Source organism: Megascapheus bottae, chromosome 16 (genome assembly GCF_031878675.1).
Source record: "Megascapheus bottae isolate mThoBot1 chromosome 16, mThoBot2.hap1, whole genome shotgun sequence".
NCBI classification, from domain to species: domain Eukaryota; kingdom Metazoa; phylum Chordata; class Mammalia; order Rodentia; family Geomyidae; genus Megascapheus; species Megascapheus bottae.
Window position 1 is genome coordinate 53651449 of NC_143524.1, and position 18291 is coordinate 53669739.

At 36.4% G+C, this 18291-nt stretch overlaps 1 protein-coding gene across 9 annotated transcripts in view; it reads right to left on the reverse strand.

The window, feature by feature from the left end:
* The window catches only part of Dlg2 (discs large MAGUK scaffold protein 2), a 1918473-nt gene that overhangs the window by 1882362 nt on the left and 17820 nt on the right, over positions 1-18291 (reverse strand). For 5 of the 9 annotated variants that reach the window (XM_090348516.1, XM_090348525.1, XM_090348524.1 and 2 more), the window contains one exon: positions 15096-15227. In XM_090348516.1, the coding sequence (XP_090204642.1) occupies positions 15096-15227 (132 nt within the window). Of the gene's footprint in view, positions 1-7853; positions 7917-15095; positions 15228-18291 lie in introns of all 9 variants that reach the window. The other 4 variants (XM_090348523.1, XM_090348518.1, XM_090348519.1 and 1 more) reach the window with 3 other exon arrangements.

Genomic DNA, 18291 nt, shown 5'->3' on the forward strand with positions numbered 1-18291 from the left:
ATTTATTATGACTAAGTTTAAGGAGGATATACAACTTTTTCAGATTATGAAAATGTGTCAACCCAGTGGGCTATCAGATTTCATGGGATCATATAATGATTAATTTGGAATGAGTAACCTGAACAGGGACAAAAGGAGTTAATGATCACAGAGACACTTAAAATTGGGATTTGAGAGGCTTTTAGTAATAAGATACGAAGTAGAACCTAAGAGTAGGCAACTAAGAGGCAATGGAAACAACCGTTATTTTACTTTTTTGTATATTTTTATTGTAATTAATAAAAGGGTTACATGATATTTGCCAGATAGAAGGTGCATTAATTCACATACATTGATACCCTTTCACATGTCTTGGTACCCATTACCCTCCTCCCACCCACCACCCACTCTCCTTATTGGTTTTCCCCCCTTCCCTATCAAGTTTCAGATAACCAAATACAAATAAATTCAATATATCAGATAACAAAGTGAGATACTGTAACAATATGTGATACCCAAGGGACAGCAAAGGAGATGAGAGATAACATAGTACATTAAGGACAACAATCATTTGTTATAAGGCTTTTACAACCATTATTTTAAAAATCAAAGACATTATTCATAAGGTGTATGTCTGATAATATTTTACTCATTCCAACACAGTGCTAGAGATAATTATTTTTAAACAACTTTATTTTGGTTGGTCATGGGGCTTGAACTCTGGGCTTGGGTCCTATCCCTGAGCTCTTCAACTCAAAGCTAGTGTTCTACCACTTGAGTGTTCTACCACTGTGGTTAATAGGACATAAGAGTCTCACAGACTTTTGCGCCCAGGCTGGCTTTGAACCGTAATCCTCAGAACTCAGCATCCTGAGTAGCTAGCTAGTATTACGGGTGTGAGCCACCAGTGCCTGACTATCTTTAAATAACTTTTTAACCTCAATGACTTTTGCAAATAATGTTTGCTGGTATTTTTTTTAATTCGTCATTCTTTAGAGATTCATGGTTAAGGGAATACGTTTTGCACTTTGGTACATTTGGCATTTTTCACTACTTAATTTGCAAATCTGCAGTCCCACAAAAAAATAAAATTTGATTTATACAATTTTCCAAAAACTTGATATTTTGACAGAAAACTGGAAACTGAATGCAATAGAGTATGGTTAATAAAGTTTGATAATAATTTTGAGATCATTGAACTGTTTGGAATTCCTGAATAGTCTAAGAAGTGTCATTTAAACATCATGTGATTTCTGAAGCAGACAAGTAATGTTTCCTTAAGCAACTCCTATGAACCACTTAAGTAAACAAATTAAACCAACCAATCTTCACTTTTTACCTTTTCTAACTTTTGCTAGGAGCTAAAGCTGATAGGATGAAGTGAAAATTTTTCCTATGAGATATTTGAGATACCCTTTTCTATTTCTCCTTCTTGTGGTTCTTTTCCACACTTAATACCAAACATGACAGGAGTACAACAAGGTAAGAACTGCATGCTTCAGTGAATGAAATCACAAATATGACATGTTCCCAAAAAATGGAGTTCTTTATTTCATCTGCAACTTATCTAACCACTTCACAAGCCTTCAAAGCCCTGGCTAATTTTTTAAAAAGTAGTCATCTAATATAGCTCAAAGCATAGTGTTATCCAGTCATTTAAACAGTCCTTCTCAAATAAAACAGCTTATTCAGGGCTGGGAGTATGGCCTAGCGGAAGAGTGTTGCTAGCATGCATAAAGCTCTGGGTTTAATTCATCAGTACCACATTCACAGAAAAAGCCAGAGTAGTGCTGTGGCATAAGTGATGAGTACTAGCCTTGAGAAAGCCCAAGGACAGTGCATAGGAGTTCAAATCCCAGGAATGGCAGAATAATTAATTAGTTAATTAATTAAAGAAGCTCAGCAACCAGGCCCTCAGTTCAAGCCCCCAAGACACACACACACACACACACGCACCCTATGGGCAGGAATATTGAGAGTTTGAGGCTAATTTGGAACATAGGCTACACAGTGAGATCCTGTTTTTTAAAAATTAAAATAAACAGCTTATTCATATAGTCTCATCCTCTTTCTCTCCAAAATAGTACTCAGGTATTAACAACTCAAGGGGAAGGTATCTGCCAATGTAGACAGATATAGGGTAGAAATAAGCTGGGTTTATAGATCTATAGCAGACCTTCAACAACTATGGACAATAATCTATCCATCTACTCACTGGATTTTAAAATCCATTCTGAAATTTAGGAAAAATTTCTAGATGTCCTGTCTAGTTACTTACAGTTACCTTGGTTTTTTACTATCACTGCACTCCTATACAATCTGAGGTCATGTGACAATTCCCATCAACTACAATAAACAACCAGACCTTACCAAAAAGCCATTTCACTCCCATTAACAGACTTTCTGCTATATAATCTCTTCTGCCAGACTCACGTTTCTATGTCATAATATAAGAGAACTCAGAAAAACTTAAAGTCAAAGATTCTGGCCATCCTAAACCACTCTGCATCACCATGTATACTCTGACTATTCACTATCTAGCAGCCTGAAGGATAGCTAGTGTTCCTGACTTACCTAAATAGGAAACTATCAAGTAGAAGCTCAACTCTGTCAAGAATGTCTTCATTTCTCACATCATATAGATTTTTCTCTATTTCTTCCTTCCTTTTTTATGTGTGCAATATGTACTATAAATTTTCTAACCAATACTCAAAGTCACCTTGGTTCCACATTAACAGAATCCTAATCTTATACGAAGTAGTAATGTGTTCATCCCAGTGGCTCATAATTGGCTTAAAAAGAGGCATGACAACATTCTTTGTACATTTCTCTTTTTCCTTGAGTTAATGGTGGCTATGTGGCTAATTCAGACCAATCTAACATTAAGAAAATCTGAGTTTAAAAAAAAAATAGATATGGGGCTGGGAGTTTGGCCTAGTGGTAAGAGTGCTTGCTTAGCATGCATGAAGACCCAGGTTCGATTCCTCAGCATCCCACATACATAGAAAAAGCCAGAAGTGGTACCATGGATCAAGTGGTAGAATGCTAGCCTTGAGAAAGCCCAAGGACAGTGCTCAGGCTCTGAGCTCAAGCCACAGGACTGGCAAAAAAAAAAAAATGATATGACAAAGCCTAGTGGTAGAGTGCTTGCCTAGCATGCATGAAGCCCTGGGTTCAAGTCCTCAGTTTCACATGCAAAGAAAAAAAACTGGAAGTGGTGCTGTGGTTCAAGTGGCAGAGTGCTAGCCTTGAGCAAAATGTCCAAGGACAGTGCCCAGGCCCTGAGTTCAAGCCCCAGGACTGTCAAAAAAATTAAAAACATAATAAAAATGATAAATAAAATAAAAATAAGAAAATAGATACGACATAGATAGTAGTCCTGAGTAGGACTTTGCTTTCTTGATTAAAAAAGAATGTTTTCTTCCTTCTATCCCTTTCCTGAAACATGGATATGATATCTGGGACCACAAATGCCATGCTTTGAATTTAAAATAACAAATGCGAGGGAAAAAAAATCAGAATAATTGCCCAAATATTGTCTGGAACTTTCCTGAGATGCAAACTAAGTGCCAGTCTGGCCTACCTTTGGACTTATTTTGTAATAAAAATGACCTTACTTGCTTAAGCATTTTTTGCTAAGCATTTTAGAACATAAAGTTGATTAACTCAAGAAACTCCTCATTGTTTTATCTGTGAACTAACTCAAAGAGTTATTAGAATTGTATTTATTCCTTTAATACTTGTCTCCTTTAGTAGACCATGAACTTCTTGAAAATAAAGCCAATATCTGGGACATCAGTTTATATCTAGATCTAAACAGCATCTCTTACACATCTCTTATATAGTCGCAGTTAAAATATATTTTGTCAAATAAAACTTTAAGGGTTATTCCACATCGCTAGCCCTACATTAAGAAGTATAGTTTACTGAGAAAAACCAACATGTATCAATTAACAACAACAATATAAGTATCACATTAGAAATATGAATAAGTACTATAGAATCATAAGGAGAAAATTACTAATTCTGCTTACGGGTATGAAAAATATTAAAGCAGCATTTGTAAGTATTAAATATTCATTTCCTTGAGAAGGCTGTTTATTCTAAGAAAATACTTACATTAATTGTATTAGCTATATATATATTATATATATATATATCAACTCATTGAAAGTATTTCAGCAACTAAAATATTCAAGGATAAAATAGCAATATTAGCACAATTGTTATAAAAAATAAAACCTTCTATGTTCTGCTTTTTTTGACAGCTGCCACATATTAGTTTTAGTAATGGTCACCAAATTTTTATTTATTAAATACTTCAGATAAATCACCAGGTCCTTTCATAGCCCTAAAAAGACCTTTGAGTTTTTACTACATATGCGATCAAAATAGATTAATTTCTCCTATTTTAGTTATAGCATAAACAACAACATCCTTTATCTACAAACCAGCGTGTAAGCTGGCAAAGTTCGTAAATTTAGTCAAATGGTGCCATCTGGTGACATAAATCTTCCAGTAATATACCAAGTCTAGAGCCAAGAATAACATCCAGCCATCTTCAAGACTTCCAAGCTAAAGTGTCATGTTTATAAAATACTTAATCCTAGCCCAGTATCCTTGGATCAGGCCTGTAATCCTAGCTACTCAGGAAGCTGAGATCTGAAGATTATAGTTTTAAGCCGACCTTAAGATTGTTATCTCCAATTAATTACTACAATGCCAGAAGTAGAGCTGTGGCTCAAGTGAGCAAAGAATCTCAGAAACAGTGCGCAGCCCCTGAGTTCAAGCTCCAGGACCAGAGAAAGAAAAAAAGAATAATACTCTTAAATCCTGCCATATATAAAACATAATATCATTATTTTTTCCTTTTTGTTTTTCCCCCCTATGTTTAGCCCCTATTGTACTGTATCTGACTTTGGTACCTGATGTACTCTACATACATTTATTTGTTTATTTGAATAAAGGAAGAGAAGGGGAACAAGATGATGAGAACAAAGACCAAGGGTGACCCAATATAACAACTTATTCACAAGACAATATATTGGAAATGAACTTCACAACTTGGGAGAGGGAAAGAGGTAGGAAAATGGGAGAAGAACATGGGAAGTGACAACAATGTTGGAGAAGTAATGTATTCACTACCATATGAACGTAACTGTAACCCCTCTATACACCACCCTGACAATAAAAATTTAAAAAAAATAAAACACACGGAAGCAGTATAGACTAGGAAAAATGAGGATCAGCTTACAACAAATACAGGAGATAGTCTTTCATGATTAAGGGATCAAGATTATTTTGGCAAATAAGGCAAGATAACTTGAGGAAAATGAGGCCCAGTGAAGGCAATTCAGAAATATGGTTTTAGCAGCATTAGAAGTGCCATCTTTGCTTCAAAAAAAGGCAACATGATGCATTCTCCTCTTAGGGATACATTTCCGGCCCCAAGAATTAACACTTGTCTGACAAATTGTATGCTTTCCTGAGAAAAATGCTTCCCCAAAACTTATTCAACCTCCTATGCAAAATGCAGATATCGGAGTTCCTCCCTTATCTCAAGGACAAGGATCTGTTTTATGGCAGGATGCATTCTTACCTAGAAGAAATATCACCAAGTATCTAGCAAATCAAAAAATAGGAGTAATTAGAGCAAAGATAAAACACTTTTTGCATAACTCTGAAGCTGGATCCCTGCCTTTGCCATATAAATTCTCCTAACTACTAAGGTGCTGTGTGTGTGTGTGTGTGTGTGTGTGTGTGTGTGTGTGTGTGTGTGTGTGTGTGTGTATGTGTGTGATTACCTCTCTGTGAAAGCATTCACACTCTATTAGAGTGTACCCTCTCCTTTTGTTTGTCTGCTTGCTTGCTTACTTACTTAATAATGCTCGGTCAAGTTTTCTTACCATGGTCCCTTGTCCAGAAATTCTTACTGTGCCTTCCAAGTTAAGGACCCTAAGTGAAGAGTTCCTACATTTAAAGGGAAACTTCACCAGTCCTCACTTGTGTCAGTTTATGCAGTTTAATGAAGGGAATTTTAAGAATTATTTGACTTGCATCTTACACTTAAATTTTCTGCTTTGATTCCCAAGCTTATCTTCAAACTTAAAGACATAAGTCTTTGAAAAAGTCAGTCCAATGTGATGCCCTACCCTACTTCTAAAGAACGTTTTAAAAAGGTGAACATCAAGAGTACCTTGAATCCTGTTCTAATCAGATTCATTTTCTCACTCTTCTCGAGGAACCTGTTTAATTCTCTGTGTGTGTGTGTGTGTGTGTGTGTGTGTGTGTGTGTGTGTGTGTGTGTATGTGTGTGTGTGTGTGTTTGTCTTGACTATTATAGCCTTCCCAATCAACCCTGAGTCAACTGCTCCTTTAAGGTAGAGATTTGGTCTTTATACCATCCATTTGAATGAGCTGATGTAAATAGGCAACTATTTCATAGATGCTTCGTGAATTTTTGTTCAATTGCAATTACTGAAATAGCTGAAGTAATTTTAGTTAAGTGAACATTATAAACAAAGAAGGAGAAGAATGGTAGCTCCTTGTATACAAGAATTTAGCATTCACTGTTTTGACCAGTCAAGACTTATTTGAAGGTCTATAAAATATAACTTGTTGGTTGCATTGGAATTCATTCATTTAGGTTGTGAGTAGCAGCAAAAATGTAGCTGAGTAGCTGAGTATGGTGGCTCCAGTTTGTATTCCTAGCAGAGATTAGGCGATCTGGTTTGGAGGCCCGCCCAGAAAAAAATCAAACATGTTCAAGACTTCTCCACCAATGACTGGCACCTGCTGGGATAACTCTAGCTATGCATAGGGAGTGTGGGGAGCACAATGGCTTCTCACAATGCAGCATCAGCAGGCTTCTCATCCATAATAACACAAAGAAGCCCAAGGAGGAGTAGCAGAGTTCAGTCTGGCCTGGGCATAAAGTAAGACCCTATCTTAAAAGCAACCAATGCAAAAAGGGGCTAGAGACATGGCTCAAGTGGTAGAACATCTGCCTAGGAAATTTAAGACCCAGAATTCAATTCCCACGAGTGAGAGAGAGAACAAAAATAAGATTTACTGAGTGTGACTTACCTTACATGGCCCAATAGCTAAATCTAAATGTAGATTTACTGTTTACTATTCATAACAGCATAATTGAAAATTAACATTAAGTATACAAAGGGGAAAATTATTTCAATGATTCAGATATACTGTTGTATATTTAAAGGAAAATTAGATACCATGTGTTATTTATGAATGTATAGATTCTAAAGGTACCAAAAATATGCCTCAGAAAAATGGTTTATTATATTTATTAAACACAGAATGTAAGAATGAAGAAATATCACTGACATATAACTATAGCCTTCGTAATTCCTATCAAGTGGTTTTAAAAAATATACAACAGCTGGGCATGGTAGCTCACGCCTGTAACCCTAGGTACTCAGGAGGCTGAGATCTGAAGATCGTGGTTCAAAGCCATCCTGGGCACTAAAGAACCTGAGGTTCTTATCACCAATTAACCACTAGAAAATGGGAAGTGGGGCTGTGACTCAAGGGTAGTAGCCTTGAGCTGGAAAGCTCAGGGACAGAGCCCAGGCCCAGAGTTCAAGCCCCAAGATTTCCCCCCTCCCAATATAAAAGTACACAACACTATTAACAATTAAAATTTTTAAAGCCTTAATGTTTTCAAATATATCTTATTTTAAAAATAAAAATACTACATTAGCATAGTATAAAAGGAAAATCCAGGTTTTTTAATTCAAACTAGGTGTTTTAAAAAAAATTCACATGTATAGTTTGTGTCCTTATCATCACCATAATTAAATATTTGCTTATACATGATATCTCTTTTCCCCTACCTGTTTTCCTCCACTTACCCATGAGATAAGAGCAGTGACAGTCATGTTTTCAGTATGTGTTTTTCCAAGTATGTAAGCCACCTTGGATTCAGTGGCAAAAATAGTTATTTCAGTCTTCAGTAGTAAAGTGCTATATTCAGTTAAACAGTTTTAAAACTCTGAGTTTTGTTACAGATTCTCCCCCTTGCACTATCCAGCCAGACCCACAGAGAAATAACTCTGACAAGCATTTGCTGGTCAATTCTTCACAAGTTACAAGTAAGCTCTCTTATTTCTAGTGGTCTCCTTGTTGCTTTAAAGGAAATAAAAAAGGGTTTGTGGCAAAGGTTGCAGTTCAAAGCCAGCCTGGGCAGAAAAAAAATTCCTCTGAGACTCCATCTCCCAACTATCCAGAGCCAAGAGCCAGGATGGAAGCATGGCTCAGGAGATTCTTCTATCTAGTTAACCAGCCAAATACTGGAAGTGGCAGTATGACTCCAAGTGGTAGAGCCTTGAGCAGAAGTGCTCAGAGACGACATTCAAACCTAGAGTTCAAACCCCATGAGTGCCAACTGGAATGAGATATCCTGGCAATGAGCACGTAGACCCCCAGGACCAAGCCAGTCTGGAGAACAAGGGACCATGGAGAGGATTAAGAGGCGATATCATCTTAGAGCCACTTCGTACTTGCCCTTTCAAAATTAACTAGAACTGGAGGTTAGGAGAAATGTTAGTAGACTTGTTCATCTATTATCCATGCCTGTCTACCTTCTAAATGGACAGGAATTTACATTCTTGTCTTTCTTACCTATTTGTATTCACAGTTCGTCTTATACTCGGGATTGTTAGCATTGGAAGCTTCCTGGGACACTCATGCACCCAGAACAGTGTAGAACAAAGGAGATTAGAACTAGCCAGTCATCCAAATTTTTCTTTTCTTTTCTTTTTTTTGCCTCCCTGTTGCAATTGGTATACTCTCTAATATTTTTCTCATTGCTCAGCTCCTGCCTCATAAGACATCAAGACTTCAAGACTTCATCCAAGGACTCCACTACCAAGAACAGCTGCTGCTTGCTGCCTTCTCCTGGGGGATGGAGGACCACCACATCTCTGCCCTTTCCCCTAACATCGACACCCCTTGCCAGCAGGAAGTAACCAGAGAGAATCTGCATCGTTTTCATAATTATCAAAAGACTGAGATGTAAGATCCACCAGGGAAGGTCCCCAACCCCCAAATCAGATCCCTGATGCAGAAACTTCCTCCTGCTTAATCCTGTTAAGACCTCCACTCATTATCTGTGTTACCTAGCCAACTGGCACATCTGGAGGCAGGCACTTCCCTTTTTCTGAAGTCACATCCTGGACCACCCAGTCACACCTCCTCCTGCCCCCTCCCTACTAAATAAACTTGGACCCTGAGAGGGGTCACCCCTTCTCCATGGACCTTCACTAAGGACGGGGCCAGCAATTTGTTCTCCTTTGCCTGGACCATGTGGTGGTTTATTCATAGCTGTCTATTGTATCTATCTTGCCTACTAACACAGTATCTACAATATAGCACATTATTTTTAAATAACCATTGAGTATATTAATAACAATTTTTGAAGACATATCATTTTTATTAAGGATCCACCTGCCAGGGGTACAAAAGTTAATTAAAAGCTGGACACTCATATCTGTAATCCTAGCTACTCACTCAAGAGGCTAAGATCTGAAGATCACGGTTTAGAGCCAGCCTGGGCAAGAAAGTCTATGAGATTCTTATCTCCAAGAAACTACTCAAAAAGCTAGACGTGGAGTTGTGGTTCAAGTAGTGAAGTACTAGCCTTAAATTAAGCAAAAGAAACACAGAGACAGAGCCCAGGCCTTGAATTCCAGGACCACACACACACACACACACACGAATAAGAAGAATAATTAGATATAACCTCTACCCACAAGCTGCTAATAAGATTTAGGAAACATAAATGTATTTAGTTTATATATCAAAGGACTATGTGGTAAGTACTTTACAGTAATTTAAACAAAAAGCTGAAATAATGAAAGGGCTGGTGAATGCTTCTAGTAAGGAGAACGTGGGAAAATACCATTTATAAATATCAACATCTACCAACTCTCCCTCTATTTTCAGTAAGTACAAGTATCTAAAGACTTTTCTGTTAAGCCTTATATAAATAAAAAGTATAGCACAATCTGGCCTGTAAGGTTTAACAGTCTGCATAAAATATTATTATTGTTGTCCAGCATTGTTGGCTCACACCTGTAATCCTAGGTACTTAGAAAGCTGAGATCTGAGGATCAGAGTTCGAAAGGAGCCCAGACAGGACTACTTGTCTTCAACCAACCAACAATAATGGTGTTATCAAATGACCACATTATTAAAATGTAAAATTGTATACATCATTCAACAATACTTTGCCTAACTCAAGTTCTCAAAAGCTCAAGCTCTAAAAAGACATAGCAAGATTAAACTAAACACATCATACAAATGTATTTAGAAATATTGCCACTTAGTTAATGGACTTTACTAATTTTTAATTTAGACATTTTAATTGAGACATTTGTGGTTTAACATGTTCCCCAAAATATTATTCAGTAATGAGAATGTTTATTTAAATTCTGTAAGTCTCCATTGAAAGTCATTTTATTTCATGCTAACTAAGATAATTATAGTTACTTGTGTCGCTTTTTGCCAGCCACCATAGACTCTTATTTTATTTTCTTATTGTAATTAATAGAAGGGTTACATTATATTCACCAGATAGAAGGTGCATTACTTCACAAACATTGATACCTCTTCTCATGTTTGTCACCATTTCCCTCCGCCAACCCCCTCCTTTCATCTTGTTTTCCCCCTTCCCTATCCTGTTTCAAATAAACATATATACAATATATCAGATAGCAAGGTAAGATACTGTAACAATGTGAGATTACCAAGGGACAGAAAAAGAGATGAGACTCCTTTGCTGTCCCTTGGTTATCTCATATTGGTATAGTATCTCACTTTGTTATCTGATATATTGAATTTATTTGTATTTGGATATTTGAAATTTGATAGGGAAGGGGGGAAAACCAAGACGGGTGGGGGGTGTGGGGGGAGAGGGAAACGGGTACCAAGACATGTGAAAGGGTATCAATGTATGTGAATTAATGCACCTTCTATCTGGCAAATATCATGTAACCCTTTTACTAAATACAATAAAAAAAAAAGAAAAAGAGATGAGAAATAACATAGTACATTAAGAACAACAATCACACATTATATGGCTCTTGTTTCCATATCCTGTTTAGGTCCTTTCATTTAGCTTCATCCTATATGGCCTTATGTATTTAGGTTTTGCCCTATTGTAAACCTCTGCTAGGAGAGTCCAAGATTTATATAAATTATGACAAATGAGGGAAACCATTGAGCCTAAGTTCCTTTGCATCTGGCTTACTTCACTTAATATGATTTTTTCCAAGTCTTCCCATTTCTTTACAAATGGGACAATGTCATTCTTTCTAATGGCAGCATAGAATTCCATTGTGTATAAACACATCTTGTTGATCCAATCATCAACTGAGGGGCATTTGGGTTGGTTCCATATCTTTGCTATGGTAAATAGTGCTGCAATGATCATCCTTGTGCTAGTGGATTTAGTTGTTCTTGTTTCTGGACGATTGGGTAAATGCCAAGTAGTGGAATTGCTGGGTCATAGGGGAGCTCTATGTTTAGTCTTTTGAGGAACTGCCATACTACTTTCCATAGTGGTTGAACAAGTTTACAATCCCACCAACAGTGTAATAGTGGCTCCTGGCCACAGCCCCGCCAGCATCTGTTATTAGATTTCTTGATTATGGCCAGTCAAACTGAAGTGAGGTAGTATCTCAGAGTTGTTTTGATTTGCATTTCTTTTTTTTTTTTTTTGCCAGTCCTGGGCTTGAGCTCAGGGCCAGAGCACTGTCCTTGGATTTTCTCAAGGCTAGAGCTCTACCACTTGAGCCTCAGCACCACTTCCGGCTTTTTTCTATATGTGGTACCGAGGAATCGAACCCAGGTCTTCATGCATGCTAGGCAAGCACTTTAACCACTAGGCCAAACTCCCGGCCCCATGATTTGCATTTCTTTTCGGGCCAGAGATGTTAAGCATTTCTTCATGTGTCTGTAGGCCATTCTTCACAATACTCTTTTAACAAAATGAAGCCACCTACAAAATGATCCTACAAGTGGAGCTACGGCTCAAGTGGTAGAGTGCTAGCCTTGAGCAATTAAGCTCTGAGTTCAAACTCTAGGACTGGGAGAAAAAAAGAAAGAGAAAGAAAAAGGGAGATAGGGAGGGAGGGAGAAAGAAAAATGGAGGGAGGGAAGGAGAGGAGGAGGGAGGGAGTGAAATAAGGAGCAAACAGACAAGCAAGGCTCGGAAATTTTTAGAAGGGATGTATGTGTTTATATATATACGTATATATAGCTATATAACTTTATATATACCTATATGTAACTATATATGTGTATATAACTATATGTATAGTTTTATATACTTTATATAACTTTATATATGTTTTTCCAAACTTAAAAAATGTAATGATTAAAAACATAATATTCAGTAAGTTACAAAACTAAAGCACATTTATATTACATATCTAAAATATAGGTCTATTATATTATCAAAATAGTTTTCAAACAAATATAGATCTTTAAATTTTCAAAAAGCAGATGGAGATGAGATTTATAAAAATAATAAAAATATTCCAAATGGCTTTTTCATCACCTAACCTAATAAAAAGCTTTAAAAATTGGAATGGTTTAGCTATTTTAAATTAAAAGGACATAACTTGTAAACATAAAAATGACTGAATTCCATTTCACTTAGTTCAGACTCTACAAACTGTTAATGTTACATTTAAGCTAAAACTGAAATTATCCATTGAGTATTTTTTCCTTAGTAGTACCACAAGATGTCACCCTAGACCTAGCATCTAAATGTGCAGCTTAGAGCTTATTGCTCAGGTGTTTTTCCTTGTTTTATACATTAATGAACTGTGATGACTAACTTCAAAATGCTTTTTCCACTGTCAGTTATTTGCAAATTGAAGATTAAAACAAACAATATGGAATTCTAGAAATAAGAAGACAGTCAAACTCTCCATGATTATCAGATAAGCTGCTATTGCCATACAAATATAATACCTTACCATTAGATTGTATATTATTTACTTTCCTCATTTAATTTTTTAAATATATTACTTATATGATCAAATGAAGATGTATTTTAAAGACTGAAAAACACAATGTGCTTTTTATTACCTTCTATATTCTCACAGACAGAACTCATTCACAAGATATTATTACACTCTGTGATACTGATCACAGTCAGAGTTCTAATACTCAAAGATTATTATCATCTAAGGAATAGTAGTTTGGGAGGTATTAAGTGTATGATAAATAACAAAAAGAGGAAAGGATTCATTTTCATGGTGGTGCTTTTATCTGTACAAACATTCCTGATCACATATAAATACTGCACATTATGGAGGTACACTATCACATTTTATTATGAATTTTATTGGCTTTTCTGCATTATGATTTCCTTTTATTTACACGGTTGAAATTCATTTGAGAAATTATTTCCATGAAGTGGCCATCTGAATATCAGAATAATCACAGAAGCTTTTATTTTCTATTACTTGTAACAAAAAGGAGGCTGGGGAACAGGGAGAAAGCAAACTACAGACTGTAAACAATGTATTATTTATCAGTGTTTCCCTACAAATGCTTTTATAAAGATATAAATCTTTAGAATGCTCATGGCTACTTGGCTTTTATTTAGAGCGCTTAAAGAAAATGCACAGTGAGGCCATTAACAGTCAATAATAATAAATTAATAATTAGTCTTTAGCTACTTCAATAGAAACTATGTTGTGATATATATATAGTTCTCCATTCTTTGTACCTGGTTTATCCCTCAAATGACTCTCAATGCCAGCTAGAGCAAATCTATCTATTCAAAGCTGGGCATTGGGATTACTTACATAACAGCTTTTTGCAGATTATTGTTGCCATTCATTTTATTAGAGTAGTTCAAACTACACTATAGGCTTTAAGCCAAGGTATTTATCATGCACTTAAAATAATGGTGAAGTACACATTCTTCTTTGTCACTCATTTGTCTTTTTATTCCCTAGGTAATGGTGTTATCAAATGACCACATTATCAAAATGTAAAATTATATACATCATTCAACAATACTTTGCCTAACTCAAGTTCTCAAAAGCTCAAGCTCTGAAAAGACATAGCAAGTCTAAACTAAACACATCATACAAATGTATTTAGAAACATTGCCAGTTAATTAATGGATTTTACTAATTATCAGCTACATGTTAATTTTAATTGGGAAATTTGTGGTTTAACATGTTCCCCCAAAATATTATTCAGTAATGAGAATGTTTATTTAAATTCTGTAAGTCTCCATTGAAAGTCATTTTTATTTAATGCTAGCTAAGATGATCATAGTTATTTGTGTCACTACCTCTGCCAGCCACAATAAACTCTTTTAACAAAATTAAGTCACCTACAAAATGATCCTATAAGGGTCTTTATGGCTATGCTCATTAAACTAATTAGTAATTTTGAAAGTCAAATAGTTTTCAAACTAAATTCAATTTTTATGCTGGATCATAAACTTTTCTAATAGAAGGAAGAAAAATGAAAAAATGTTTTTATACTTGTTTCAAGAAAAAGAAAGTCAGGGCTGGAGTTTGGCCTAATGGTAGAACACTTGCCTAGCATGCACAAAGAGCTGGGTTCAAGTCCTCAGTACCACATACATAGAAAAGGCTTGGAAGTAGTGCTGTGGCTCAAGTGGTAGAGCTCTAGCCTTGAGAAAGCTCAAGGACAGTGCTTAGCTCAAGCCCCTGGATTGGCAAAAAGAACAAAAGAAAAAGTCAAATTTGGATCTTGAATAGAATGTTGCTGGACATTGTCATCTCAGAAAAGTCCTTCTCTAGATGAAGCAACTTCTTTCTATAACCTATCTGACCTCTACTTTTTACAACAAACTACTCAGTTTTTATCTGTGTACATTTTCCTTCCTTCCCCAAAATTTTTCAATATTTATATTTTGTTGTTTATATTGTATATAATTCTTTTCCACTAATTATTAAATTTTAAAAAGGAAAATAATTTCCCTTCCAGTATTAAGGAAAACTACCCATTTAAATTTTGATTAACATGTTTTTCAACAATGCATCCAAACTATTAAGCTCAATTCTGACCATTAAAATGATAATGTTTGTACTACATACCCAGCAAAGCTTGGAATAAGCTGCTCTTGAAAATACTCATCACCTTTTTAACAGCATTTTTCAACAGCTGTTCTTCTGGTTTTCTTAATTTTTTGCAGTATTCTTCCAGCAATGATAAAGCTCGGTCCGTATCTGAAAAACACAATTTTAAAATTTGTATATAGTCTTAGAAATACAATATACTAATATTCATTTATTCTATATGTCTTCCTAATTTCATAATGAAGTAATTTAATAAATTCCATGAACTACTATACCAAATTCATTTTCAATACCTAGTTTCAATAGCTCATTTTATTTCCTATAGCCCTGTCTTCCAAAAGGATGTCCAGCTGGACAATATAAAGGAATATAGTGCTAGTTACGAGTTCACTTAGTAGGTATGATTCTCTTTTGTCAAAAAAAAGTTTGGGGCTGGGAGTGTGGCCTAGTGGTAGAGTAATTGCCTAGCATACATGAAGCCCTGGGTTTGATTCCTCAGTAGCACATACACAGCAAAAGCTGGACATGCTATTGTGGCTAAAGTAGAAGAGGGCTAACCTTGAGGAAGCTAAAACAGTGCCCAGGTCTTGAGTTCAAGCCCCAAGACTGTGGGGGAAAAAAGGTTTATCTTAAAGTTCATAATTTCCTGAAAAAATGTCAAATCATTACAATGACCTTTCAGGGCACCTTTCCATGATGAATTTCAACCAATACTTTCAGCCTTAACTCCCTATAGATATACCATCTCCTCCAAACACACACATACTGCCGTGACAGGTCTGTCCCATAATGTACCAAATGTTTTCCTGGGCCTTATGTGATCTTTGAGACAGATGTTCCCTACTTCTTCACACACATTTATCTACATTCTTCACTTTTCTAAAATCTATGTTTTCTTTGTTTCTATCACACTTCATAGGATATCCTGCCCAATGTAACTCTCTCTCTCTCTCTCTCTCTCTCTCTCTCTCTCTCTCTCTCTCTCTCTCTCTCTCTCTCTCTCTCTCTCTCTCTCTCTGTTTTCTCTATTTATTCAGGACAATTGTCAACACAATGTCCAATTCATAGAAAGTAATATGACAAATAAAAATCTCCTTTCCCTTTAGATCTTACTTAAATGTTCTCTTCCATATATCTGACAGTTAAAATTAATCATCTTTGGATAGTTATCATCTTTTAGCTTTCACTCAAAGAATATGCCATTTATTATTTCTTTAAACAAAGAGGCATATATATATATGTATATATGTGTATACACACACACACACACACACACACACACACTTCTGGAGAAGATGTCGTCCTCTCTCATTGAACCAAATGGCCTTGAAAAAAATGACTAGAGTGACATTCTTTACATGTAGTAGATGGTAATTGACCTTAAATTTTAAAAGCCCTCCTTTGAGTCCAATCTGCCACTTTAATAAGTAGACCGAATGTAATAACTTTTACTGATTCTCCCTTATTTTTCAAGCTTTTAAAAATCCTAAAATCTCTTTTTCTTTAGGCAACCTCTCTTATCTCTTAATATCAAAGACTATCATACTTTGAAGTTCCTATCTGTAGCTCAGGATATTCCTCTGAACTAGACAGTCATATCCAATTTCATACTCAACATTTCCATTTGGAATGAATTCAAACTGAGTTCATTCCATCTCGAACAAAGCTTATCAAAACTGAAGTCCTGAGGCCAGGAGTTTGACCTAATGGTAGAGTGCTTGCCTAGCATGCACAAAGAACTGAATTTGATTCCTCAGTACGTACACAGAAAAAGCTGGAAGTGGTATGGTGGCTCAAGTGGTAGAGCACTAGCCTTGAGAAAGCCCAAGGACGGTGCTCAGGCCCTGAGTTCAAGGCCAGAACTGCAAAAAAAAAAAAAAAAAAAACCTGAAATCCTGATTTCTATCTGCCTGAAATCTACTTCTCCTGCAAAGTTCTCCATCCTCACCCTTACAGACCTAACTGTTTAGCATCACCAATCCCTCTTTCCTTTCCTTCTATTTTCCCACATCTAATCCATCAGTACATTTTAACATCAAAACAAATACAACTTTACCTGCCAAGTCACCATCAACTTTCTTTTCTAAACATAGCAACCAGAGAAAATTTTCTATTTGGTTTTGGTTTTGTACCAGTTCTGGGCTTTAACTCAGGGCCTGGACACTTCCTGAACTTTTGTGCTCAAGACTATTGCTCTACCACTTTAAGTCAAAGCTCCATTTCCGGAGCTTACAGACTTTCCTACCCAGGCTGAATTTGAACTGTGAATCTCAGATCTCGGCCTCATTAGTAGTTGGCATAAAACCACTGTCACCCAACTTCAGAGATTTTGTAAGCAATAAATCAGATTACATCACTTCTCAATTCAAACTCCAACACTTCCCACCCCACTAAGAGCAAGATCCTACCTGACCTGTTTTGTTTGTTTTGAAGCAGAGTCTCATTATATAGCTCAGGCTATCACAAACTCATGATCCTTCTGCTGCCTCTACTTCTCACTTCAGGCATGAGCCATCATACCCATCTTGACTTTATCTCTCTTTTTTTTGTTGGTCCTGGGGCTTGAACTCAAGGCCTGAGCCTTTCTCAAGGTTAGTGCTCTACCACATGAGCCACAGCACCTTCTAGCTTTTCTAGTATCTGGTACCGAGGAATTGAATCCAGGTCTTTGTGCATGATAGGCAAGCACTCTACCACTAAGCCAAATTCCCAGCCTCTACATCTCTTTTTTTCTGTTTTTTTTTTGGGGGGGGGTCACAGGGCTTGAACTTGACCTGGGTACTGTCCCTAAGCTCTTCAGCTCAAGGCTATTGCCCTACCCCTGAGCCTGGGCTCTGTCTCTGAGCTCTTCAGCTCAAGGCTACCTCCCTACCCTCCAGTCAAGCCCCACTTCCCATTTTCTAGAGGTTAATTAGAGATAAGAGGGTAATTAGAGATAAGAGATAAGAGATAGGAGGGTAATGGGACCAAGACATGTGGAAGGGTATCAATGTATGTGAATTAATGCACCTTCTATCTGGCAAATACCATGTTACCCTTTTATTAAATACAATAAAAAAAAGAAAAAAATAGAGATAAGAGTATCAGGTTCTTTTGTGCCGGGCTGGCTTTGAACCTTAATCCTCAGATCTCAGCCTCCAGAGTAGATAGGATTACAGGCCTGAGCCACCAGGCCGCCCCTAATTCATCTCTTATACATCTCCTTTGGCGCAAC